Below are 25287 nucleotides of genomic sequence, written 5' to 3'. Positions count from 1 at the left end.
CCAGGAATCTATATACCAAAAATCAGATCAAATGAATAATTAGATCACATAAAAATTTGTTGTTAAAATAGTAGAAAAATCAACATGTTTAAAATGGATGTACGGACATTCTGGTAATGATTATAGAGTTGCTACGCTTTCTAAATCGTACCAAACTACTACAGGAATGACCATGCAAAGTTTGAAATCGATAGGACAATTCTAACATTCCTAAATTAACGAAAAAAAGCTATCTATCTCGGACGGACGGACCGACCCTAATTATAGAAAAGCTTCGCTTTTAAAAATTTGCTATACTGGTTTTCAAAATAAAAAAAAAATATAAAAAATTGTTCACCGGGCGTATAGTCCCTCTTGGCTGATAAAACGGGTATTAATTTTATGATTTTTATTTTAATATCTTTGGTAAATTGTCTCTAATACGATGCTATACATGATTTTTCAGTAGCTGAGAACCAGTTCTAATCCAGCGGATATTAATCGGTCTCGAAGCCATACAGAAAAAGCTTTTATTAATACTTAAATAAAATGTTTGTTTCCTTTGGTAGTTGAGCAAGCCGTAGGAGGACTCAGATTTATATAAGGAGGCTCCTAAAAATAACAAGAAATTATTAAAGGAAACTACAAGTAGACCCAATACCCAAAATTGGAAGCCTTAAGCTTCAATATCAATTAAAGTTATAGGCGGTGTATTTCTTGCAGGCTTACTTTAATGGATGTTGTAAAAAGAAGGAGTTTTGTAGGATGCGATAATCTAACACCCCATTAATTGCAGAACTCTTGTCAGAGCAGCGCCTGTTTATTGGCCAAGGTATTTTACTTATACCTAGTGTTGATACCATTCGCCTGACATAGCAGCAGTAGTTACTCGACAGCAAGCTGCCACGTTATCAATTCCGCTATTTATATAATAGAGTTTCCAGTTTGTCTTCCAAAGCGGTTAATATCCGCTAAAATAGAACCGGTTCTGAGTCATATTGAATAATTATGACGACAAAAATAGTATTGATGATATAACTTTCATTTTATTATTCATAGAAAATTGTCTCTAATACATGATTTTTTTAGTATAACTGGTTATAATTCCGCGGATATGATTCATTTCGAAGCCAAACTGTGAAATAACTTTACTCACTTCTAGAAAAGTTATAGTTATAAATCTTCGTTCTGGTATTCCATCCGGGGGTTTCAGGGCTTCTCCTGGCCATACTATGTCCTGACAATAGAGATAATATAGAGAGACAATGGCCACACTATGTCCTGATAATAGAGATAATATAGAGACACACTAGCTATACTATGTCCTGATAATAGAGATAATATAGAGACACACTAGCTATACTATGTTCTGATAATAGGGATAATATAGAGACACACTGACCATACTATGTCCTGATAATAGAGATAATATAAAGACACACTGGCCATACTATGTCCTGATAATAGAGATAATATAAAGACACACTGACCATACTATGTTCTGATAATAGAGATAATATAGAGACACACTGGCCATACTATGTCCTGATAATAGAGATAATATAGAGACATACTGGCCATACTATGTCCTGATAATAGATATAATATAGAGACACACTGGCCACACTATGTCCTGATAATAAAGATAATATTGAGACACAATGGCCATTATATGTCCTGATAATAGAAATAATATAGAGACACACTGGCCATACTTTGTCCTGATAATAGAGATAATATAGAGACATACTGGCCATACTATGTCCTGATAATAGAGATAATATTGAGACACAATGGCCATTATATGTCTTGATAATAGAGATAATATAGAGACACACTGGCCATACTATGTCCTGATAATAGAGATAATATAGAGACATACTGGCCATACTATGTCCTGATAATAGAGATAATATTGAGACACAATGGCCATTATATGTCCTGATAATAGAGATAATATAGAGGCACACTGACCATACTATGTCCTGATAATAGAGATAATAATGAGACACACTGGCCATAATATGTCCTTAAAATAGAGTTAATATAGAGACATACAGGCCATACTATGTCCTAATGATAGAGATAATATAGAGACACACTGGAGATACTATGTTCTGATAATAGAGATACTATAGAGACACCCCTAGAAAAAAGCCCCCCCCACCAAAAAAAAATAAGTATTAAATTGAAAGTATAGATTTGACTTCCCCACCCCCATTCCCACAAGTGTCCCTAGAGGCCTCTAGTGGCGTAACCGATATATAATATGACTGCAAGAAGGAATTTTATCTTTATGTTTTTTAGCAGCTAGTGAATAATGTAATGATGTGGTGACACAACATATAACATGACATTTTTTTGCGGCATATATCAGGTAGGGAGGGGACAATAGGCTGCTTTTTATATTTGTCCCAAAAGTTTTATATTGAACAACTTTGGGACTTTTAATGAATTTTGATTGGTAATTTCATCAAGTTGAGTGTTCAAATCGTTTCAGTGACTAATTGTAATCTACAGAAATGGAAATTTTCTGTATCATTATTTGGGATGTACATTAATTTATCGGCCAAAAAAAGCAACTGTATTACTCTATAACATACAAATGTACAATTTATTCGTCTTGTTCTTTGGTCAATAAAGATCTCGCCGTAATTGAACTGATAGGTTTTCTATTTCAGGTACGATTTATATAGGTCCCAGGCATGTTATTTTCTAGATCTCAAAAACTACTTGACCCATATTTTCCTATCTTATCAGGGGAGTGTACATTATTCCCTGCCAATTAAATATATCAGGATTGAGGGTTGATTAAGGATGGTACCCAAAAACTTTGGGGACATGTTTTTAGAAGCTAGGGGAAAAGCTTTCAGTTTTTGTATTAACAAAATATCTAGTTATAAGATTATTTTGTTTGTATAATTAAATATTGGTCTAAGAAAAAGTTATAATTACTCTCAAAAAAAACTTTTATTTACATTTGAGATTACACACAAAAAACTTTATCTTTTTTAATCTAATTACATTATTTGTCTATCTTTGTTTTACTTTATACATACACTTCTATCGGTCTTGGGAGGAGTACATTTTTTTCAGGAAAGGAGGGGACATTGGACTGTTTATTACACTTGTCCCCAAATTATTATAACGTTTTCTTATTCGTTGTCATAACAACTTTCGGAACTTTCAATGTATTTTGATTGGTTGGTTTATTAGGTTGAGTGTCCATGCGTTTCAACCACTATGTGTAATCTACAGTAAAAGTATTTTTGTGTATCATCATTGGGAATTTACATAAGTCTATCGGCTATTTTCTTATCCTTGTGTATTATACCTTTATATCAATCTTAGCATTGTTTGATTTCCATACTCCAATTTCTTCCCAGGTGAGTTGTGTGGGATGACCGGGCTGTTCCTCGCCTTGCTGTCGCAGGTTCATCACCTGAACCAATAAATCTATGAATATAGATGCATAACCAGACAACTACCTGCATACCCCTGTTGGGGATTTTTTTATTTGCTAACAAATTGCTCTTTTGTTGCGACTTGGCTGTGTTGATATGCCCGACGCTATTGGTTGATTTTCAAAGATCCAATTTAAAATTGGCACAGGGTCCTTTTTTACCCATATATTTTACTCTAATCCTGTAACAAAGACAATCAAGTCCACAATTAAATAATTTTATAAAAAAACATAAGAAATAAATTTGGCGAATTTAAATATTATTTTATATATATTTTTACACTCTGTAGCAGAAACGTTCAAGATATTTTGAGAGGGGTAAAACGATAACCATAGTTATTTTTAATATTTTGAAGGGGTAAAACGAGAGATTTCATAGTTTGAAGGGGTTAACCGCCCTCCTTTATCCCCTTTGGACGTCTATCCTGTAAAGTGCTAGTAACATTGTAATTTAATTTCTCTCGCAATTTCTATTTTTATGAAAATATGTTAAATTTATCCTCTTTTGTCATCAGTCAGTTGTCGGCTTCGAGTCTAGTCCACACTGGGTCATACTAATGACGCTAAAAATGGTACCTACTGCTTCTTTGTCTAGAGTAGGTAGGATGCCTTAGCACATAAAAAGGCGCAGCTCATTGCCAGACAAGGTCATGCAATCAAAGGTTTGGTTGTATGTTAGATTTTACTTAACCTCTCCTTGTATACCTTAAGTTGTATATTCTTTAATGAACCATCACTGTTAAACTCTATATCAGGCTCCGACCTAAATACAATATTTTTATTAAAAGAAGCAGGATGTCTGTCTGTATGGTTTTCTGTCCTTACCTTAGGATATTGCTACAGAAACTTTATATAATTTATTTAAATATGTTGGTCCTAAATTGGTATTTTCAGCTTTTGCAACGGCCATGCAAACCATGTATAAAATTAGGTGAATATGTGTAATAATATTATTTTTGTATGTTGCTTAAGTTGAAATACATAATCTATTTATCTATCTAACCGCTGAACCAATTTGCTTAGTGTTTGGCACTTGGCTGCTGTTTGTTAAAAATAAAAAATTCGGATACGCTTGCTTAAATTCAATCCATGTAACAAAGTTTAATGGTGGAAAATAAATGGAAGCTCAATTGTATATTTGGCATCCATTTGCGGCTTCTGGGTTGCGGATTTTTTTTTCCTCTTTGGTGGTCCTAATATTATGAAAGGGCGCTGGCTGAGTCTTTAAAATAGCTGCCAGCTTTAGCTATGGTTTATATAAAAGGGGCGAATGAAATCTTTAACTATGTCTTCCCAGCCAAGTATTTTCCTTCTATAAATTGTCTATATAAGATAAATGATTGTTATATGCAGTAGGGAGGAAGGAGACATTGAGCTGTTCATTACACTAGTCTCCAAAGTTTTATAACAACGTTTCCTTATTCGTTTTATTAACAACTTTGGGGACTTTAACCACTAATTCTAATCTACAGAAGGGTAGTTTTGTGTATCATCATTGAGGATCAATTTAAATCGCTGGATTTGCAGTAACACTTGTGATAAAATTGACAATTATAATTCCTTATATCAAAATCCAATAAAGACACAAGAAACAAGAATGAGATATGTTAATATGTGGTGCAGGTTTGTTGGCCCCGAGGGGCCGAAGTCCCAGGCTAACAAAACTAACATTAATTTAATGTTTTTTTATTTTAATATTTATGGAAAATTGTCTGTAATAGATACTTTACATGATTATTTCAGTATGGTTGAGAACCAGATTTAATGTCTTTTTTTATTAATATAATTGAAGTCTCGTGTCTTTTTTTTACATAGAGACAACCAGATGACAACATCCATAAAGTTGAAGCTCTAAAATCAGATGAAAGGACAAACGAACAATAAACCTTGTAGAGTGTCCAAACATAATAATAAGCAGAACATTAATTTGTAAGTCTGAACAAATTTTTAAATAAAACTGCAAAATTGCTTAAATACAGGATACAAGGATAGGATAAACTTTCAATTTTAGAATTTGATTATATAGATGCCTCGCTAATAATATTGTACCTAGTAATCCTAGGAACAATTATTATAAAAGTTGTTGTCGAAAAAGTAAAAAAATCATCATATTTTAAATAAACGTATGGATTTCCCAGTAATGTTTATAGATTTTCCTTAATTGTAACTTATTGTTATAGAAATCATCATGGAATCAACCCTAATTATGGAGAAGCTTCGCTTTCAAAACTGAATAAGAGATAAAACATAATAATGGCCATTAATAAAAGTAATAGCTAAACTTTTGCTTTAACATCATGCGAAAAAGTTTTTAGCACATCTAGATTCATAGATCTAACTACAAATACATTCTAAAAGGCTTTGGTTCACTTGATTTTAAATATAGCAAAATGTTAAAATAAAAGGTAAGAAATATTATTTTCTTTAAGATGTTAATTTAAGGTTTTTAGGGCGTTATAAGGCTGAAAGGGGCTATAGCACTTACACATCCAGCAAATTTACAGTTGATGTATTTTTGGCAAAATGTTTTCTTACTTTTTCTAATGCCATAAATACATCCAACACTGGCATTTACACATCCATACTTTTTCAATTATATGTCATAAATACATCCAACACTGGCATTTACACATCCATACTTTTTCAATTATATGTCATAAATACATCCAACACTGGCATTTACACATCCATACTTTTTCGATGATATGTCATAAATACATCCAACACTGGCAAATACACATCTAGATTAATTTAATTGAATATTTATTTACAATTAATTATATTTTGTACAGTATGTATAGGTCTTAAACTTTTTACCCTATTTTAGTTACTCTCCCCTATTTACTTTCCTTTTTCTCAAGATGCTCCCTACAAAACATCAATACATTTCCGCAGGTGGTCAAATTATTGCTATATATTATTACTAGCGGCTTCGCCCCTAGCCTCTAGGGGCTTTGCCCCAAGAGGTGATAAAAAAAATTAATATTTATTGTTTTTAGTGAGAGAATGTTGCTATTCTTTCATTCAAAATAAATGCTGGAATAAAAAATATTTTTTAACAAAGGACCTAGGAAATCTTCAGCAAATAAAAAAAAAAAAAAAAAAAAAAAAAAATGGGGGGGGGATTTTTTTGTTTTTGGGGGGGTTTTGGGTGTCCCACCCCCCAAGAAAATAGCTTAAAACCACCACAGGACCAATAGGTATATACCCTGAAGAGTAGAATCCGATCGGTTCAGTAGTTACCGAGATCTTAAGGGACAGACAGACAGACGGACGGACAGACGGTCAGACGGTCAGACGGACAGACGGACAGACAGACATCGTTCTACTTTGTATTATAGATAATTTAGATATTTATTGTTAGTTCATTGTTTTATTATGGCAGAGCCAGAGGCTATTTTTTTTGTGACAACAAAAACAACTGGGAACCTTTAGTTGCTGTGAGGCACTTTGTAAGGCCACGATAAGCTGCCGTTATACTTCAAAAGAAGCCGCCCAAGAGACTGATGAAGAACCTCAAATTATTAGGTAAAAGTTTACTACATTTTTATGTTTAATATATATTTGTATATATATAAATATGTAAAATGTATATATCAAAACAGTTGGGGGTTATAAACAATTACATTAGATCTTGTTATCGATTTAAAATATATATAATATTGGGATTAAAATAATTGTAATTTACGTTTTGTATTTTAATTAATATATATATTATATATGTATATATCAAAACAGTTGGGGGTTTTAAACAATTACATTAGATCTTGTTATTTATTTGTAAAATATATATTATTCCTTTGCAAATTGTAAATTGCGTTTTGTTTTTTAGTATTCCAACTGTGCATATAATGTGATGGGAGATTACATCTACCTAGCCCTGCTGAATCAAAAGTCACCGAGACCAAATTTGCCATCCGGGAAGCTATAGAATCCGATCCGCTCTCCTTCATCACCCAAGTTTACGAAGCCTGTGTCGCGACCACACTGAATTCTATCAGAACATCTGGTGAGTTTTTCATTTTATATGTAGCGAAGCTACTTTGTATAAAATAAGAATAAAATATGTAGATATAGAATATACAATCGAGTATTTTCATCATAAATGTATCGACGCTTCTTAAAAAAGAGAATATTTAATTGGTATAAAATAAGGTTTAGGGTTTATAATCAAATTCAATAAACAATAAAAACTAATCTTTTTTTGTTTATTAAGGAGATTTAACAATAGAAGTACAGGGATTCAAGGGACAAGACCTCCAAGACCCCACAATCAATATGGAAGTGGGGATATGTCTGACTTGTTGGTTGATGATTTTGGTAGACCAATATATAGAATTGTGACAAGGTCAAGATCGTCACAACAATCCATCACATAATGATTTTTTATTTTAACCTGACAAATATATTTTAATTTAAATCTTTAAAATGCTTTTTATTTTAACCTGACAAATAACTCAAATAATATACAAGTGTGTTTTCTTATTATTTTGTGTTAAATGCTATGGATGTATAAATGCCAGTGTTGGATGTATTTATGACATATAAATGAAAAAGTATGGATGTGTAAATGCCAGTGTCGGATGTATTTTTGACATATGTATAAAAATATGGGATGTGTTTTTGCCAGTGTTGGATGTATTTATGGCATGAGAATCGATTTTACTGTCATTTATACAGTAAAAATTCAGTTTGTCATAAATACATCCAATGCATTGGCAAAAACACATCCACTGTAAATTTGCTGGATGTGTAAATGGCAGTCCCCCGGCTGAAATTCATGAAAAGCAAACCTTATTTTATGTTAGAATATATAAGTCGTTATTTGACGAACTAGAAATTCATTCACGTTTCCCATTTTTTCGACACGCTATAATTCACACAAAAAAACCCTGAAAATTTACATTTTTAAAATAGCCGCAGTTTGATTGTTCAAAAATCAACAATTAGCAGTTTTCCTCGGCCGCAGCAAGATCTAAAACTGCTAACTCCATTGGCCTTCTTAATCAGGGATCTAAAGGGATAAGACAATAGCCGATAAATTGATGTTCATCCCCAAAGATGATACACAAAATTACCCAATCTGCAGATTACAACTAATTTTGGAGTATTAACTTACCAATCAAAATTTAACGAAAATCCCCAAAGTTGTATAAGAAAAGTTTTTTTTATTAAACTTTGGGGACTAGTGTAATAAAACAGCACAATGTCCCCTCCCTTCCTGCATCTCAATACACTCTTTCAAAGACACATTCTCATTCAACTTTTACATTGAATACATACTAGAGTGAGTGCCATAACATTTACCTTATTTGCAGTTTACAAACCTGACCACACAACATAAAATATATTATAGGAGCCCAGGGATCAAAAGGGATAAGGCAATGGCCTATAAATTGATGTACTTCCACAATGATTATACACAAAATTACCCCTTCTATTGTTTAAAATTAGTGGTTGAAACGTTTCAACACTCATCTTAATTAACCAAGCAAACAAAATTCGCCGAAGTCCCCAAAGTTGTTATTCAAACATATCAGAAAACATTTTTATAAAACTTTGGGGACAATTGTAAAAATCAGCCCATTGTCCCCTCTCTCTCTGATAAGAGCCTTATTTCTAGGGTCTATATTTTACGTATTTTAAAACTTATAAAAGAAAAATTAAGTTGAAAGCCATGTACTCTTTACTATCTTTTCTATCAATTGGTTTGGTCTTTGTACTTCAACATGGCAAAATTTGTGGGTTCTCAAATACAAACATATAATACTTTTAATGTAAAGATAGAGAGACACAGAATAAAATAGAATTATAGACAGTTTTCCGCGGATGGTAAAATGAAAAAAATATAAGATTACTTAAAGTTTAGTTGGCCCCGAGTGGCAAAAGGCAAGGGTTATTTAATCAGGTATTTATTTTTGACTTTTACTGAACTATTCGTGGAAAATTGTCTTTAATACGATCACGATACATGATTTTACAGTAAGGCTCAGAACAGGTACTTATTCAGCAGATATTAATCGGTTCGGAGTAATATTGGAAAAGTGTTTAAAATTTGTTATGTAAATACAGAAGTGTTAGTTTAGTGTATCATCATTGGGGATTAACACCAGTTTATCGGCCATTGTCTTATCCCTTTAGATCCCTGTATACCTGCATTAACATCTACAATATTCCATGTTTGAATATTATTCTAAAGGCATACTAACCATATGGACAATTTCCAAATATAAAAGACTGGGTCCTTTTAGTATCTTTATTCAATCCACTATTTTTATAGTGTCGCAGCTACTCTATAATTTTAGTCATTAATTATGATTAATATTTAAAAATTAAATAAGAAAGTTCTTAGGAAATAATATCTAAAATAATTACTAAAATTATTACTGAATTTGCAATTTACGTGGACAGGAGAAAAATTTTCTTCAAATTAGTTTTATACTTCCCCTGTCATTTGTTGATCAGTTCGTTATAAAATAAGAGGAGAGGGTATAGGATGAAAAAGATCGTTATTTTAGCGTTTTTAACTTTATTAAGAAGACATGAAAATCTGGTGTAAGATCCAAGTAATAATATATCCATTACTGAATTTTAGTAAATAAAGTCTATCTCACACAAACTTTTAAACTAATTTCATTTTTAGTATATTTCTGTCTATCGTATACATAGACAAATGGATATATTTTTACACCAGATTATAATGTACTCTAATAAAGTAAACCTTGTAGCTGGCTAAAATAACGATAGCCGCAATAAACCCGGTTATTCCTTCCACACTCCAACTACTGGATGAACGAACAATAAATGATAAACATATGATGAACAATAAATGATAAACAATAAATGATGAACAATAAATGATAAACAATAAATGATGAACATCATATGAGGAACGATAAATGATGAACAATAAATGAGGAACAATAAATGAGGAATAATAAATGATAAAAAATAAATGAGGAATAATAAGTGATGAACAATAAATGAGGAAAAATAAATGATGAACAATAGATAATGTCCATGTTAGCAACCCAAATTTCCCCTGTCATAACATCCATGTATGTTCTATATCCATATTCATTAGGACAACTTTTACTTTTACAAAATAAAAAACTTTTTTTTTCGTTTTATTCATCAACTATTGAACAAGGAAAAGCATTTTCTCTAAACCCCACCTTCAATTTTAGTTTTTTGAAAAGAAAAGCTTTTTTTATAATTATAGTCGGTCCGTCCGACCGTCCGGAACAGATAGCTTTTTTTCGTTGATTTAGGCACGTTAGAATTGTCCTATCGATTCCAAACGTTGCATGGTGATTCCTGTAATAGTTAGGTACTATTTAGAAAGCGTAGCATTCATAATCGTTACCAGAATGTCTGTACGTCCATTTTAAACATGCAGATTTTTAAAACTTTTTTCATCAACAAATTTTTATGTGATATAATAATCTGATTGGAATACTGATTCCTAGGACAACAAAGTAAAAAAGTACAATGTTATAAGCGAAGCATATCCTTATACTAAAGTAACAGGATGTTTGTCTGTCTGTGTGTCTGTCTGTGTGTACCGAAGGATCTCGCTAACCGCTGAACCGATCGGGTTCTCCTTAACAGGGTAGATTCCTGGGAAGGTTTTTAACTGTTATGGGGGAGGGTACTACCACCCTCCCAAAAGAAATGACAAAAAAATTGAAAATTTTTCCTAAAATCTGGGAGACTTCAACGTAACATTAAGAGGTATCCGTAATATAAAGAATTATCGTAGACTTTAACAAACAAAAACATTTAAAGTGCCACTAGAGGCCTCTAAGGGCGTAGCCGCTAGTCTGTAATAAAGTCTTAAAAATGTAAATATGTAAGTGTTAACGTTCGTTTGTCCCACTGTTTCAAAGCTTCGCTTTTATGGATGTTGTCATCCTTGTTTTGCGTAGAGACAGTTAACCCCCATTAAAACAACCAGAATTTTAATAATACATTCCTCGAATAATATTAATAATGAACTTTTTGCGGATTAATCTTTTAAAAACAATAAAATTGACTGCCCCAAAAAGCCGAATGTTCAACAAAATTCTATGATTTTATTTTATTTTTTGTAGAAAATTGTCTATAATATAACACAATTAATGTTTTTTTCAGCCTTGCTCAAAACTTGATTTGATCCATTGGAAACCATTTAAATTTGATGCCATACCAGAATAGTTATTTCTCGCATCGTATTATAAACAGCTTTCCGCGGATATAGACATTTTTATATTCGTAGAAAGCTGGATATAATACGAGGTGCCGGAGGCACCGGCTAAAAAAACTGGTTTTAATCTTATGATTGTACATTTCTATATTCGTAGAAAACTGGATATAATACGATGCTAGACATAGTTTTTCGTAAGGATGACAGACTGACGGACAAATGCCACAATTGAGATGCTACACTACAAGGATGTAAATATTCTCTTTCTACTTAAATTCTCTTTTATTTTTCTACCCTCCAAAGGGGAAAATAAGAATATAATTTAAGGCTTAATCCCGAATACAGCCATTTACCCCCCCCCCCCCCCCCTAAAGGAAATTATAACAAAATCAAACCATCCTTATTTAAAAGTTAAAGGTTCTGTCTGTCTGTACCAAAAGATCTCTGAAGAAAAGAGAAAATACCCCCCCCCCAAAAAAAAAAAATAATTCTCCCCCATTTTTTTTTATATAATTTTTCTTATTAAAACTAAAATTGGGAGAGGGTCAACTTCCCCCTTAAGTGCCCCTAAAGCCTCTAAGAACTTAACCCCTACTCAAAAATAAAAAATCTATGGTTCAGCCCCCCCCCCCCATTCCATACAATTTTTTTAACAACAAAAATAATTAATACATTAGCTTCTTATAATGAATTAGTTAAAATAAGGTTTAGCAAAGGCCTGCAGGGTTAAAGTCCTATTCAGGAAGCATATATATTTTACACTTTAACATGTAGAAGGGTCTATGTAGAGGTATATGGACATGGTTTTATACAAAAATATGAGATTCTACTTAAATTTTGTAAACAAATTTTCTGTGTTTTAAAATTTAAATGATTTAGTATTAAGTTTTCTTTCCCAACCCAGATTTAAATAAACACAAAATCTTCCTTATACATTCAATTTTGAAAACATAGCTTTAATAGTATGGCTTCGAAACCGATTAGTATCCACTGAATTAGAACCGGTTCTCTGGCATACTGAAAAATCATGTATAGCATCGTATTACAGACAATTTTTCACGAACATTAAAATAAAATCATAAAATTAAAACTAGTTTTGTTTCCTCGGGCCTAAGGCTCAAGGATAATAAAACTGGTTTTAATCTAATATTTTTTCATTTTATTATCCGCGAAAAGCTGTCTTATGATACGATGCGATAAATAACTATTATTTAACAATACACGTTGGTATGTCTGTCTGTCAATCAACAATTGTTAAGAATAAATGAAGTGTCTACGCAGCTTTTTTTCGCTCTTTTCTTCAGGGATCTTAAGGATAAGACATAGGACGACAAATTGAAGTACATCCCGTCCCTAAAGATGATAAACAAAATTACTCCATACGTTAATTAAACTTTTTGGTTAAAAAATTTGAACACTGATAGTTTGAAGCAACCAATCAAACTTTTTAAAATGCACCAAACGTTTTAATTCAGCAAATGTTTTTCTGTCTTTCGGTCCGTTCGGATGATGCTTAATAACTTGCCAGCGCGCTGGATCAATTTGGTCCTGTTTACAAGTGATATTCCTTTAGGTCAAACCAGTGTTTTATACCGCCTGAAAGCCTAGGGGGAAAATAATTTTAAAAATTGGCTGGTTGTCTAAACCTGACACAAAAATGGCAATCACTCTTTCAAAAACAATTTAAAAGCATCCAAACGAGCTTAAATCAGAGGCTTAGTCCTTATACTAAAGTAACAGGATGTCTGTGTGTCTGTCTGTGTGTCTGTCTGTGTGTCTGTCTATGTGTCTGTCTGTGTGTACCGAAGGATCTCGCTAACCGCTGAACCGATCGGGTTCTCCTTAACAGGGTAGATTCTCATATGTCCCAGGAAGGTTTATAACTATTTTGGGGGAGGGTACCACCACCCTCCCTAGAGAAAATAAATTTTTAAAAATTTCTTAATTTTAGAAAGAGAGTTCAACGAAAAACAAACATCAAACGTAAAATATTTTTTAACTTATTCTTTTAAAATCTAAAATAAGAAATTGAATTATTAAATTCGACTCTCTCCTCCTCAAGTGCCCCTAGAGGCCTCTAGGGGCGTAGCCGCTAGTAAATATAAATAGTAGTGGGACAAAGTGTCTCCAAAATCAGCTATGTGACGTCACAAAAATGAGGGATTATCCATCTCTTTTTAGGCATTTTTTTCCTAATTATCTCCTTATTTTTATAACGTCACATGGCTGATTTTTTATTATACTTTGTCCAACTATATATAAATGACGAAAAAAAACATTTTGATTACCTTGAACCTTTAACATCAATGTTGGATAAATATTTATAGAGTTGCTTTCCTCCATGCCACTTTAACGGTCCTCGATCCTAAAACAATTTAACAATTAAAAATTTCCCCGTCATTACAAAAATAGCGTCAACGATTTACAAATATATAAATGAATATAGATGTTCAAAATTAGCATTTTTTTGGTAAAAATTGAATATGTTAATAACTTTTTAAAAAAATCATTCGATTTTTTTGTAAAAATAATCAGTATCCTTCTGAAGATTGCAAAAGCATAAGCATGAAATTCTCAGGATAAAAAAAATTTACTATCTATAATACAAATTAGCTTAATGTCTGTCCTTCACTTAAGATCTCCACAACCACTGAACCGATTGGATTCTACTCTTCAGGGAATATACCCACTGGTCCTGTGGTGGTATTAGGCTATTTTCTTGGGGGGTGAGACTCCCCCAACCCCCCCAAAAATTAAAATTTACCCCTCCCCCCCCAATAAAAAACATTTCTGGTGCTGCCAATAAATTATGGGCAGCATCAGAATTTTTTTTTAAATCTTTTTAAAAATTACCTCATGCTGTAAAGCCCCTAGAGGCTAAGTAGTATCTAAAGTATCTGAATTCAAAGAGGTATAGCATGGACAGAATAATAGTCTCAAACCAACCCCAATAAATAATGTAAAAATAAAACAGCCTAAAACCACCCCAAATCTTAACGAAGTGGTCTGTACTTATTAAAATCTTAGGCTTCAGACTAAAAAATAAATGTGTATTTTCTTAAGATTCGGCCCAATGAACATAAATGTTATTGTTTTTTGAATGAAGAATCAATCCAATATACGATGTTGTCTGAAAAAGATTCCTAGTAAAACTAATACACTAATCTATATTCGTAGAATATAAAAAAAGTTCGAAGGTTTAAAGTTTAAAGAACTATATAGGGACACCTAATATAGACACAGCTATCCTCAACAGTTTAGCGGATTTATAACCAACACGCTCCAAGCGGTCAATGGATCCTAAAAATAGACATACTTGCTGAATCATACCTGGTTTTACCTAAATTATACCTGCTCCTTCTTCGGGACTATAGGCTTTTAAAGCTTTTCACTTAAATTACCCTATTATTTGACTTAAAAATAGCGTTCGATAAGACATCCTGTCACTGTTTATAAGTTTTATTACAAAAAAGGAGTCATTTGTATTTAATATATTGATAAAATTGTTAACAGCGTTTGCTAAAACCATTATTTACAGTGTTTGTTTTTATACAAAATTACCATTCAAATATTAGAATGTTAATTCATACATTCACAAAACTTACTACTTAACATTATAAGATTACTAATTGGTCAACCTGATACTCTAGGGAAGGCGGGGGAGGAGGAAAATAGCCTAAAATAACTAAAAAAAAATTGATTGTGCTTTCTTGAAAAGTACAACCTAACAACTTTTCAGATCTTAAGCTTTATAAAACAAACTGGCTAATGTGAAGGAAACAAAGTTGCGGTTTTCGTTATATTTTCACATTAGCTTTTATCCTATTTCTAGCTCCTGCTGGTGCTCTAACCCGGCGGGGCCAATTGCCTAACCTTGCGGGGCAATCACTTAACCTAACCTAATATAACCTTTCAAAAGCTACTGTTTATATACGACGAAACCCGCAACTTCGTTTCCTTTACATGACCCAAAAAAACTTACTACTTTATAAAGTAGGATTGGTGACATTATGACTACAGTTTTAAGCTGAAATAGATATCAAAACAAAATGTGAAATGTAATTAGTAAATTACAGGGCAGTAAGAAAAAAATATCATCAGAAAATGATCTAGTGTACGTTTAATTCTCCAGCTAGTCAAGAATAGCGGTTCCTAAAAATTAATTATATTGCCTAAGATTACAGTATAATATACTAACATAAATTTAGGATCAAATTTTTTTATTGGCACAAATGTAAAATGTATTTAAATGTATTTTTTTAAGTTTTAAGGTTTTTTTTGTTTGTAGCTAGCTTAAGATTTCAATAACTAATGATTTGATTGAATTCTCGAAATAATGGAAAATTTAAATCGGTCTCAGAATGGTTTTAGGCTATTTTTCTGCCTTTTCCTTCCATTTTGAATACAAATCCCCTGGATGTTAAAGGGCAACCATATGTTTATTTATAGTAATAAAAGACATGTAACAATTTATGGAAAACAAAAGTAGCAGCATGTTTATCACAGGGTGATTTTTATTTTTTGATGAATAAAATTAGTGCTTAGTTTAACCCACTAACCTCTGTTCGCGCGTTTTTTTGTGCTGTGAACTACCATCTAATACATATTTAATATTATTTCATAAATCTAAAGACTGTTGACCTGTTGTTTATATACTTACTGATAACTGCATCAAATATTATTGGTATATAACGCCCAACACCAATGATAAGAATAGAAAATTAAATTATGCATTACTTTTTATCCTATCAAGAGATAAAAATGATAATTGTGAAACTTGACAAGAATTTATCTTTTGCATACCGATTTTCAATAGTATGCTATAATTAATAGCAAAGAAATTTACAATCATCTAAAAGATTAACTGTATTTTTATCTTGAGGAAAAGTTATAGGCTAGAGTACTAACCTATATAATTGGAGTTTTACTCCAGGCATAATATAAGAAAGTGGATGGTAGAAATATGATCAGCTTATTTGACTTCAAATTAAGTTAGCAGAGTATACTTAACATAAATACATCTATGTGTTTTAAGTTTTTAATAGCGAAAATATTACCTAATTGGGGTGGGTCTTTTAATTTCAAAATCCGCGCGCTTGTCATGGGAGCTCTACCGCCCACTGTTAGATATTCATTTAAGTAACATTCAACAGACAACCAACACTTTGTCTGAGAAGGGAAAGGGGATATTGGGCTGTAGCAAAAGTTTTATAATAATGTTTTCTTATTTGTTGGCTTACAACTTTGGAAACTTTTATTAAGTTTTGATTGATTGGTATTTAAGTTGAGTTTCCAAGCTTTTCAACCACTAAGTGTTAGCTAAATAAGGGGTAAATTTGTGTATCATCATTAGGGATTTACATCACTTTATAAGTCATTGTCTTATCCCTTTAGATTCCTGTCTCCCTACTCTAACTATTCATGCCGCACACCTAATATAGTAACAGTAGGAACAATTTTTAACTTCTTTAATTGTACCGCGATCCTATCACATCCCCAACGAAGAGCGGATGCGCTACATGACGAGCCATAGTTGCGGGTTAGTAGCAGAACTACTTTATAATTCATCTTGTCTGTCAGTCCATAACAATATGGTAAAATTTAATTTTAACCAATACTATTTCAGATAGATAAGTCAATTTTTGTGAAGATATCCCTTAACAAAAAGTAACAGCATACAACTAACTTACTTTTTCTGTCAGTCTGTTGGTCATGCTACATTTTTTATATTTATATTTAAGGGTTTCTCTGTTTTCTTATATATTCTCCTATCATTCTTTTCTTTTATTTCTATTCCTCTATTTCCTATTTATTATAACAACTTAACTGATCATTTACTTTATAATTTACTTTGTCCCAACATTATATTTACGTTTTTCTTGAGGTTAACCTTGTTAAACCTTATATTAGATAAAATTACTTTAGTCTTAATACTAATATACTATCATTAACTTAGTTTTTACTTATCCTCTCAACACTTTTCTTATTTTCTCGTCAACTCTTTCATATGGTTTTAATTTCATGAAATATGGATAGAATCGGCAGAGGGAACCAATAACAATTATATCGGTTAAATTTAAATCTAATAAAAGACATTTGGATGGCCTTAAAAGAAAATAATAACATCTTTTTTGTATTAAAACTTATAAACAGCGACAGGATGTCTTGTCGAACGCTATTTTTAAGTCAAATAATAGGGTAATTTAAGTGAAAAGCTTTAAAAGCCTATAGTCCCGAAGAAGGAGCAGGTATAATTTAGGTAAAACCAGGTATGATTCAGCAAGTTTGTCTATTTTTAGGATCCATTGACCGCTTGGAGCGTGTTGTTTAAAAATCCGCTAAACTGTTGAGGATAGCTGTGTAGATTTATATGTAGAGATGTATTCACCTCCCCCCCCCCCCCCGGCAATTAGTGCTTCGAACGTCAATTTACAAAAGGACGCTTTTGTTGCTTTAAAGTATGTTGATTATATAGGATCCTGGATGGACATCTATAGTGGTGAAATTATCCCCCTGACAATAAAATAACACAACCCCATTTGTCCTGTAATATTTCAATTTCTAAGAAAAAGTTTTTTTTGTATCCAAAAATGTGTTTTATTTTTGAAGAATATATAATTTTGGTTGTTTTTGAAAAGAAAATACTACCCCTATAATTGTTTTATATTCTAAAATTATGATTAAAATTAAAATTTCTATTGCAATAAACATAGACCTGAGGGCGAAGTCGCCAGAAGACAATAAGATATGATAAGAGATCATATTTGGCTAGTTAGAGAGAATATATGCACATTGCGTTACTCATATATTTCATAAAATGAATATGGATATAATATTCTACAAAAAAATATTTTATTTCACGAAAAAAGAAAGAAAAGAATTACTGTAGAAAATACTGTAATAATATCAATAAAACAATTGTTTAAATGTTTTAAAGTTAAACCCTCTTTGAAAAGTCTATCCAGGGTTTTGTAGCGACGGCTGCAGAGTGGTCTACTGCTGTGTGTGGCTGCGGCTGATAATTAATGTTGCTGCTTAATGCTGCAGCTAAGGCTTATTGAGTGGTTTATATAAGCTGCGCGGCAGACGACAAGGTTTATTTAAGCCTAGCGGCTAAATGTGGCAGAGGTTGCATTGCTAAAACTGCCGATCTCTTAGTTTATCCTATCTAAACCACTAAAATTATCAAGATATAGCGTTTGTAAAGTTTTACAAGTTAACCCGGATGACAACATCCATAAGTATTGAAATGTCTGTTCTGCATTACAGATGGACAGCAGAATCATTAAGTAGTGATGCCTTACAATTAGAAAAAATAAAAAAAAGAATTTCATGAATCTATCTTTAATAGACACCAAGTAATGAAATGTCTCTCGTAGCCCTAAATATGGTCCACTCTGCATAACGAAATCGTTTATAAATATATATAAATATAGCCTTTGATTTTACACCTTTTCTTAATATTGTCTCAATTTTCTTACATCCAATGCCAGTATAAGATTATGAGATAAGCATATATTGGTGTTTTATTACATATGAACATTTAACTTTATTTCTTTTTTAAAGAAGAACAGCTTATTTGCAACCTAAAAAAGGTAAAAAGGGAAAAAATGGGAAACAGCTTATAGTGCCTAATAAGAAATTTCGTCATACAATACAAATGACCAAAGATAGGCCAGTATACATAAATAGGTCAGGTAAAAAGGTAGAAATGGGAAAGGTAAAAAATGGGATTAGAATTAAGCAGACAGAACTCAATACTTGTATAAACGTTGCAGGATATCTGTCTGTCTGTTTGTCTGCTGAACTGATATGGTTCTCTTTAAAGGGTAGCTTCACATAGGTCCTGGAAAGGGTTACTACTCTTTAAGGTGAAGGATACTACCAACACCCTACCAAGAGAAATCGATCTAGAAAAAATTACCCCCCCCCCCTCCGTTCAAATCTGAATAAAATTGGAGTGTCGAGTTCAACTCCCCACCCCCTCTCTTCTATTTATTTGCCCATAGAGGCGTCTAGAGGCATAAACGCTGGTACATGTTAAACAAACATAAAATGATTAATATCTGAGGTAAATATTAAAGAACGCATATACTTTTAGAGTAACTCCGCAAAAAAGTAAAACTTAAATCCTAACCTGACAAGACACATTTAGTTGTAACATATCATTCTTTTCTATACAACAAATTCAATCAGTTTTTTACGCTAGTTTTACTAGTTTTTAATAGATTTTCTTTTCAGAGAGGTAGAGGATGATGGCTACAACCTTTCCATTATAGCTTCGAAACTTATTAATATTGACTTTGAGACATACTGAAAGATTATGTATCTTATCGTATTGTGGTATTCGGCAACTCTGGGCCATGCGGAAACCAAGATATTATAGTGATGCTACGCACCCAGCTAATTCTGTTATTCTACAATTGTAAAGCCACCTGCAAATATGTGAGATAACGGTATTGATTTCATCTCTCAGTTGTCCTGCAAGTGGAGGGAGGGGTGTGACCCCTCCCTCTCCCTTCTTAAGCACCGGAACCTTCCCCTTCAACCACCAAGTTATCAGCACCACCTCAGCCCTGAGGATAAAGGTTCTAAGCCTTCCTTCACCCGATAGATTCACCACCCACACAGACTGTTGTTGTCATAGTAATCATCAAACCTTCCCTTTTAGTACCCAGACCTACTACTCAACCCCTCTATTCTTATCTACCTATTGTGCTGTTCCATGGGCTATCCTGCCTCCCCCGGACAGGGATAGCCATCTACCTAACCATTGCAACTATCTATGTTTTACTTGTATGATTTATGTATTTATATTATGTTGTACATCTTTAGTAAACCTTAGACCCTGAATAAAGGAACATCTGAATAGACTCTGTTTATTATTTAGTGATTGCTAGAGAAGCGTAGCTTCTCTATAATATATGTGTCCACGTCTGTTCGCACTGCCGTAGTCATTTGAACTCGGGTGTCTGCCATTTAACCTAGGCGGATACCACAGTATAACAGACTATTTTCTACTAATAATTAAGGAAAAATATTAACAGTTTAGATGAAATCCCTTTAGATCTCTGACTGATCTAGACCATTAGCAAAATAAGAGATTCAAAATAGGGATATACATGGATAAGACAATGGCCAATAAATTTACGTACAACCTCAATGATGATACACAAAATTACCCCTTTCGTAGATTAAAGTAAAACGTTTAGTCACTCAACTTAATAAACAAACCAATCAAAATTCAATAAAAGTCTCCATATTTGTTTAGCCAACGAAAAAGTAAACGTTAATATAAAACTTTGGGGACTAGAGTAATAAACATTGTCTCCCCACTCCCTCCCTCCCTAAAGATTCTACCAAAATGTTGAAATATTATGATATGAAAATGTTATGAAAACATGGAGAAGATTGAATATTGTTCCTGTGTAAGTAAGATTATTCTCCAGGTAGAGATTGTTAATCCCATTTCCAAACACCTTAATTGCTGTACTGATCTCTCTAAAAAGTTAAAAATATTAAATACAGTGGCGTTTAGAAGGGGGATTTATGGGAATATTCCCCCTCCTCCCTCCTCTATAAAATGAAGGGTGTGGTATAGGTTGTTAAACCCATTTCCAAACACCTTAATTGCTGTGCTGATCTCTCTAAAAAATAAAAAATATTAAATACAGTGGCAGAGGCGTTCAGAAGGGGGGTGATGTTGAGAGAATATCCCCCCTGACAAAATCAAGGGGGTGGGGTTTGTATTGGTTGTTAACCCCATTTCCAAACACTTTAATTGCTGTGCTGATCTCTCTGAAAATTGAAATTTTTTATACAGTGGCGTTCAGAAGGGGGGTTTAGGGAATATCCCCCCCCCCTCCCCCTATAAAATGAAGGGTTTGGTATAGGTTGTTAACCCCATTTCCAAACACTTTAATTGCTGTGCTGATCTCTCTGAAAAATAAAAAATATTAAATACAGTGGCGTTCAGAAGGGGGGTTTGTGGGAATATCCCCCAACCCTCTACAAAATTAAAGGGGGGGGGGGGTGGTATAGGTTGTTAACCCCATTTCCAAACACTTTAATTGCTGTGCTGATCTCTCTGAAAAATGAAAAATATTAAATACAGTGGCATTCAGAAGGGGGATTTATGGGAATATACCCCCTCCCCCCTCCTCTATAAAAAATGAAGGGGGTGGTATAGGTTGTTAATCCCATTTCCAAACACTTATCTCTCTGAAAAATGAAAAATATTAAATACAGTGTCGTTCAGAAGGGAGGTTTAGTTGAATTTTCCCCTCCCCAACAAAATTAAGGGGGATGGTGTTATGAGGTTGTTAACCCCATTTCCAAACACCTTAATTGCTGTACTGATTCCTCTGAAAAATGAGAAATATTAAAAGCAGAGGCGTTCAGAGGGGGGGGGGTATTAGGGGAATAACCCCCCCCCCCCTACAAAATTAAGGGGTTGGTAGAAATTGTTAATCCCATTTCCAAACACTTTAATTGCTGTGCTGATATCTCTAAAAAATGAAAAATATTAAATACAGTGGCGTTCAGAAGGGGATTTATGGAAATATACCCCCTCCCCCGCCCTCCTCTATAAAAAATTAAGGGGGTGGTAAAGGTTGTTAACCCCATTTCCAAACACTTTAATTTCTGTACTGATCACTTTGAAAAATGAGAAATTTTAAAAGCAGAGGCGTTCAGAGGGGGGGGGGGGTGTTAGGGGAATACCCCCTCCCCTAAAAAATTAAGGGGGTGGTAGAAATTGTTAATCCCATTTCCAAACACTTTAATTGCTGTACTGATCTCTCTAAAAATGAAAAATATTAAAAGCAGCAGAGGCGTGCAGAAGGGGGATTTATGGGAATATACCTTTCCCCCCTCCTCTATAAAATGAAGGGGGTGGTATAGGTTGTTAACCCCATTTCCAAACACCTTAATTGCTGTACTGATCTCTCTAAAAATTAAAATTTTAAATAAAGTGGCGTTCAGAAGGGGGATTTATGGGAATATACCCCCTCCTCTAAAAAATGAAGGGGGTGGTAAAGGTTGTTAACACCATTTCCAAACACCTTAATTGCTGTACTGATCTCTCTAAAAATTGAAATTTTAAATACAGTAGCGTTCAGAAGGGGATTTATGGGAATATAACCCCTCCCCCCTCCTCTATAAAAAATGAAGGGGGTGGTATAGGTTGTTAACACCATTTCCAAACACCTTAATTGCTGTACTGATCTCTCTAAAAATTGAAATTTTAAATACAGTGGCGTTCAGAAGGGTGATTTATGGGAATATACCCCCTCCCCCCTCCTCTAAAAAATGAAGGGGGTTGTATAGGTTGTTAATTCCATTTCCAAACACTTTAATTCCTGTGCTGATCTCTCTAAAAAATGAAAAATATTAAATACAGTGGCGTTTAGAAGGGGGGTTTGTGGGAATATCCCCCAACCCTCTACAAAATTAAAGGGGGGGGGGGGTGGTTGAGGTTGTTAGTCCCATTTCCAAACACTTTAATTGCAGTACTGATCTCTCTAAAAAATGAAAAATATTAAATACAGTGTCGTTCAAAAGGAGGGTTTATGGGAATATACCCCCCCCTTGACAAATGAAAGAGGGTAACAGGATTAATAGAGTTCCACTCCCTTAACTTGAGGGGAGTGTTAAACAAATTTATAATTTACAAATTCAGGGATGTTTTTTTTTACTTTTCAGCAGGTGTGCAAACACCAATGGGGATGGTTCCACTCTCCTAACACTATGTAACACCCTTCTTGTTGTCTGTTATGCTACCCCCTAATTCTCACATACCAACACACAGAGAGGCAATTACTACTAATTTTTCTTTTTTACCCAACTCAGCTCAAATAATTGCTAAATCATCAAGAATTAGATTTAGAATTAGATTTTTATGATGTTGTTTATTTTTAATATTTACTTAAAAATCATATACAGCACAGTACTACAGGCAATTTTAACTATTAAAATAGAAATAAACCAATGAAAGCCGTCTTTAATACGATGTGATAAATAACTATTACCTTATTAGGGCATCTGTGGAAGTTTCAAAATGAACACCTAAAAATAAATTATAAGGTTTAACATTTAAAAAGTCTCACTATTTTACTTAAACTAGCGGCTTACCCGCTAATATTTAGCATTAAAAAAACTTAAACCAATCAAAAGATCTAAATTTAAAAACAAAGTAGCCTTTAACCATAAAAACAAAACAAAAAAGAATACATTTTTTTTCTTGACTTAACAACTTTTGGGACTTTTACTGAATTATGTTTTTTTTATTAACTTAAGTGTTCAAACGTTTCAAACATTGATTCTAATCTAGAGAAGGGGTAACTTTGTGAATCATCATTGAGAATTTATATCAATTTATCCTTTTAGAACCTTGTATTTTGTACTGACCCAAATATAGCAAGACTGGGATTATTGACAAAATCATTTTTAAGGCATCCAAACGCGTTTAAATTTAAGGCTTCGTCGCGGCTGACGCGCAACTAACGAACCCTGCTAAAAAGATGAAGAAAGCCAGCTTCATCTAAAATGTAGGAAAATTGTTTTCTAACAAACAAAAGATTTTTCCGCCTTTCATCTTAACTCACAATTCAGAATTGTTATCACGAGGTTTATTAAAGGAGCGTAGCTCCTCTATATAAAGTAACTAGAGGCTTCATCCCTAGCCTTCACCCATGTTGTACTCTGAATTCCTCCTACCTTGCCAAAAAATTTAGATTTAAAAAGAAAAGGCTTTTTTTTGGGGGGGGGGGGAGGGATCGCCGACCAACCACTTTTTTAATTTTGATTTTAAAAATTTTATTTTTTATGGGGGATGGCTTTATCTTTTTAAAAACATTATTAATATTATGATTTTTTTTTGGCAAACTGCAACCTTTAATATTTTTTTGGGACTCTTGCAATAAATTAATATTATTGTTATTAATACCCCTTAAAATGGCTTTTGGTTTTTTAGGTAAGGTTAGGTTATATTGGGTTAGGTGATTGCCCCACAAGGTTAGGCAATTGGCCTCGCAGGGTTAGAGCCCCCCGCAGGGGCTAGGAATAGGAGAAAAGCTTCTGTGAAAAAAGACGAAGAATCTCCCTTTAAGGAGCGTTGCCACGAAAGGGGGTATACCTCTGTTTTTTAGAACATTTTTATACTTGTTAAGTTGTTATATGATACAAGGAAAATAAAGAGAGAAAAAAAAGTGTCCAGGAAATTATATTGATCTCTTCACTTTTTAAAATACAGATTAACAAGAGAGAATGGAGGTTAGAGAGAGAAAGAGAGAATGAAAGAAAGAATTTAAAAAAAATAATTAGAAGGAAAAGTGACAAATTGTTGATCCCTGTCCAATTACAATTTTAGTTTTTAAAAAGAATTAGTAAAAAAATAAATAGTTATAAACCTTAACTGCACTTTGGAAAAGCCTCATTGTAAATGAGAACCTTGTCGATTTAGCAGTTAGCGAGATTCTTGACTACAGGCAAAAAATACTATTTTATAATAGAATTTTAAAGAGTCAAAAAGTGCAGAGAATGAATCGTGCCAAATAATACTTTTTCCATTCTAGACAATGAGAATAGATTTCTTTAGTATAGATAAATAGATGTAATAGGATAACAATACAGAATTACAAAAATAATAAATGTATAAGTA

The 25287-nt window shown here is 33.0% G+C and overlaps 2 protein-coding genes and 1 long non-coding RNA gene across 3 annotated transcripts in view; 1 reads left to right on the top strand and 2 right to left on the bottom strand.

Annotated features, from left to right (window-relative positions):
- Nucleotides 1-519: 519 nt before the first annotated feature.
- LOC145330821 (glutamate [NMDA] receptor subunit 1-like) lies at nucleotides 520-21124 on the bottom strand. The gene is made up of 7 exons (XM_080175484.1): nucleotides 21054-21124; nucleotides 19765-19804; nucleotides 13916-13992; nucleotides 4148-4205; nucleotides 3314-3421; nucleotides 1136-1216; nucleotides 520-591 (listed from the first exon to the last, which is right to left on the bottom strand). Exons 2-7 carry the CDS (start codon nucleotides 19789-19791, stop codon nucleotides 520-522), a joined length of 423 nt encoding a protein of 140 aa, XP_080031610.1. The 5' UTR covers nucleotides 19792-19804; nucleotides 21054-21124.
- LOC145329240 (uncharacterized) lies at nucleotides 6802-7897 on the top strand. The gene is made up of 3 exons (XR_013882819.1): nucleotides 6802-6970; nucleotides 7275-7451; nucleotides 7659-7897. It is a non-coding gene; the product is annotated as an uncharacterized LOC145329240 (long non-coding RNA).
- Nucleotides 21125-21174: 50 nt separating the features above from the next.
- Nucleotides 21175-25287, bottom strand: part of LOC145330820 (glutamate receptor ionotropic, NMDA 2B-like) — a 79921-nt gene continuing 75808 nt past the window's right edge. The window contains exons 13-14 of the mRNA XM_080175483.1: nucleotides 23657-23693; nucleotides 21175-21274 (exon numbers count right to left, since the gene is read on the bottom strand). Coding sequence (XP_080031609.1) covers nucleotides 21175-21274; nucleotides 23657-23693 — 137 coding nt within the window. The remainder of the gene's footprint in view (nucleotides 21275-23656; nucleotides 23694-25287) is intronic.

This window comes from Acartia tonsa, chromosome 10 (assembly GCF_053477335.1).
Source record: "Acartia tonsa isolate MP-2025a chromosome 10, ASM5347733v1, whole genome shotgun sequence".
Classification (NCBI taxonomy): domain Eukaryota; kingdom Metazoa; phylum Arthropoda; class Copepoda; order Calanoida; family Acartiidae; genus Acartia; species Acartia tonsa.
This window is presented reverse-complemented; position numbering and strand designations above follow the sequence as displayed.

Excerpts from the sequence above, each read along its gene's own strand:
- LOC145330821 (XM_080175484.1), bottom strand. The coding sequence starts at position 19,791 with ATGTTACAACTAAATGTGTCTTGTCAG. Across the intron at positions 13,993-19,764 it reads AACTAAATGTGTCTTGTCAG|GATCGAGGACCGTTAAAGTG; the intron begins GTTAGGATTTAA and ends AAATTGTTTTAG. Across the intron at positions 3,422-4,147 it reads TAAAGAATATACAACTTAAG|GTGATGAACCTGCGACAGCA; the intron begins GTATACAAGGAG and ends TTATTGGTTCAG.